Here is a 2885-nt window from a genome sequence, read left to right on the forward strand (position 1 = left end):
TTTCCTTAGCGGACGCGGAAATAATTTACAAAATTGGCACTATTTTATGCTACGCTGCGTAGGAATTTGCTCGCACAAAGTGGGAGCGCCAACCTGATAGGATAATATGTGGTCAGCTAACACAGCCCATGTGTGAACAATACAGACACACAGTCGACCGAAGGGGACATTTTCGTCGTAGGGCGCTGGTCCATCCAGCCAAGGTGTACTTAAAAATGTGCAGCTTGTTGGAGGTTCTTTTTTCCCCAAATAGATGGATAGCCCCACTTGTACCAAGTATACGTAGGAAAAATAATATGTACACAAAAATAGTGCCCTGCTATAATGTCAACGTTGCTGTGCATATATGCAGGGGGGGGTAGGTTTCTCCGTTGAGTGCTCCCTTTCGCGCGGTCAGAAATCTGGGCCCCGAGACAAAACCTCCTTACATGTCGGGCGCAGCAAAATGGTGTGCTCCATTTGAGACGTAAAGGAGTTCTTCACATCACAAAGAGGGGGATATGCCTCCACGATGTTTAAATCTACGAGCGTTTTTAGGGCCATAAAATGCCTCTTTTGTCCCAAGTCATCCAACCATCTATGACAAAATGGGAGGGTATCAAAATTATCATTAATAACTTTTAAGAGTGTCTTTGCAGAATTTAATCTAATGGGAACAAATTGTTTGTCTGGATTTCTCATGTAATGGGAACACTCATTGTCGTGAGTAACATAACCCTTTCCAGTAGACGCAAAGGTTTCGATGGCAAATAGTTCTCCTTCTTCCATTATTTCATTTTTTTCTTTCTGTTTGACAATGGGGACACACTTCCCCCCATGAATAATATACTTATTAATGGAGTGTCCTCTGAGATTTGAAATGGCTTTAATGGGATAAGTCTTTTGGTTTAATTCCAGTTCGTATGACTCAATAGCTTCTTGAATTGCTTCTCCTATGTCACACATTCTGGCATCAATTCCTGCCTCTCTAATACCTGTGTTTGTTCCATCTTGAGTAGCCTTAATAAGATTATCGTACTTTTCGTTAAAGGCAATGGTAAAAGCACAGTCGATTATGTAACCATTAACATGTACTCCAAAATCTAACTTGCATACATCATCATATTTTAAAACAGTTTCATCTCCATAATTTGGAGTGTAATGAGCTGCGCAATGATTTAATGAGCACCCTGTTGGAAATCCCCATCCACAATTTAATTTATGAGATAAAATCAACTCTTTCGTTTTTTTCTCTGTCTCTTTTACTATGTCAATCATTTTTCTTCCCGGTTGGATATACGTCTGTATGTATTTCCTAACTTGCCTATGACACTCTGCAGCTTTTCTTAAATCTTCATAATAATCCGAATTCAATTTTTCCACCTCTTTTTTTTCTTGCAGTGTTTTTCCACTAAGTACATGTTTATAGTTTTGAATTTCTCCGACTGGGTAATTCTCCCCTTGGTAAACCATTTCTATTGGTACCGTTGCTGGACTGGTTTGTATGCTCCTTTCTACTTGGGGCCAATTGTTTAGTAATCTAATGTGGCTATTATTTTGTTCCTCCATTAGGTGTTCCTTCAGAGTGATGTTTTTTTTTATTCTTTCAATTTCGAATTCGTCAAAGTCTATTTTGTGTTTCTCCTCCGCCTCTACCGCTGCATCTTCGCCTTCTGCTCCGTGCTGACCATTTTGGGAGGGTCCCCCTTGGTTTACTTCGCTTTTGAATTCGTTCAGAATGAGGTCCAGCTTGTCCACCTTCTTCTTGCCCTTCTTCGCGGGGGTCTTGTCGCCGTTTCCTTTGTTGGCGGGCGGTTTGTTGGCGGGCGGTTTGTTGGCAGCAGTTTTGTTGTTTGCCGCTTTGTTGGCAGCAGCTTTGTTGGTGGCCGCTTTGTTGTTTGCCGCTTTATTGGCATCTGCTTTGTTCATCGCCCCCTCACTGGGAGTTTCCTTGTTCACCGCCTGCACATCGGGGCACTCCCTCTTTTCGTTCTTCTGCTGGGTTGTCGTTTTATTCCCTGGGGTGGGGACCCCGCCGCCTACGGCGCCCTTACTCTTTTCATTGCTTTGTGTAGGTTTCTTCTTCGCGCTGGTGGTGCTGCCCTTCGCCCCCCCCCTGTTGCTCCTGTTCATCTTGATTGAAGCGCTCCTTGGAGAGTACTCCTGTTGGGGTGAGCATACAGTCACGCCCGTTTGCTTAGCACGCGTACGCTTGTCGTATGCCACATGCGCGGGGGAAACAGAACGTCCCTCTGTTTATGGTTCTGCCGGTTAGCGATCAGCCACTTTGCTTCTTCTCCCCGTTAGCGATCAGCCACTTTGCTTCTTCTCCCCGTTAGCGATCAGCCACTTTGCTTCTTCTTCCCGTTAGCGATCAGCCACTTTGTTTCTTCTCCCCGTTAGCGATTTTCCACTTTGTTTCTTTTTTTTTCCCCTTCTGCACAATTTCAAAATTTTTTGGGGGGAAAAAGCACCCCTTTGCCCTGCGCGCTGCTCTCTTGGGTATTTCTGTTGCCCACGTTTTTGGCTGTTTGGCTGTTTGGCCGTTTGGCTGTTTGGCCGTTCGGCTGTTCAGCTGCTTGGGGTTGACAGAACGGTTGACAGGGGGCGGCGTTTCGGGTGGCACACTGCTGACTAACTAAATGAATAAGCAAATAATAGCGTAAATAAATAAAAATACATACATAAATAAATACATATACAAGTACGTAAATATGCGTGCATACTTGTGATGTACTTCGCTGTGGTTGGCGTCGCAAAGTATGCATTGTTGGGAGTATTTCCTTTTTTTTTTTTTTTTTTTTGGCTGTTTCGACCCCCCTGAGCGCATACCCCCATATAACATCCAAAATGTATTTCTATACATCTGACGCGCATGTGGGCTTTGCCCCTGGGCCTTGGCTTGC

The 2885-nt window shown here is 44.2% G+C and overlaps 1 protein-coding gene across 1 annotated transcript; it reads right to left on the bottom strand.

The window, feature by feature from the left end:
• Positions 1-429: 429 nt before the first annotated feature.
• Positions 430-1548, bottom strand: PCYB_132430 (methionine aminopeptidase type II; the record flags this gene model as incomplete). Its single annotated transcript, XM_004224267.1, has 1 exon — positions 430-1548. A coding segment is annotated over one exon (1119 nt), but the record flags the coding sequence as incomplete, so codon positions are not given.
• Between the last annotated feature and the right edge of the window lie 1337 nt (positions 1549-2885).

The sequence above is a fragment of the Plasmodium cynomolgi genome, chromosome 13, assembly GCF_000321355.1.
Source record: "Plasmodium cynomolgi strain B DNA, chromosome 13, whole genome shotgun sequence".
Lineage (NCBI taxonomy): Eukaryota > Apicomplexa > Aconoidasida > Haemosporida > Plasmodiidae > Plasmodium > Plasmodium cynomolgi.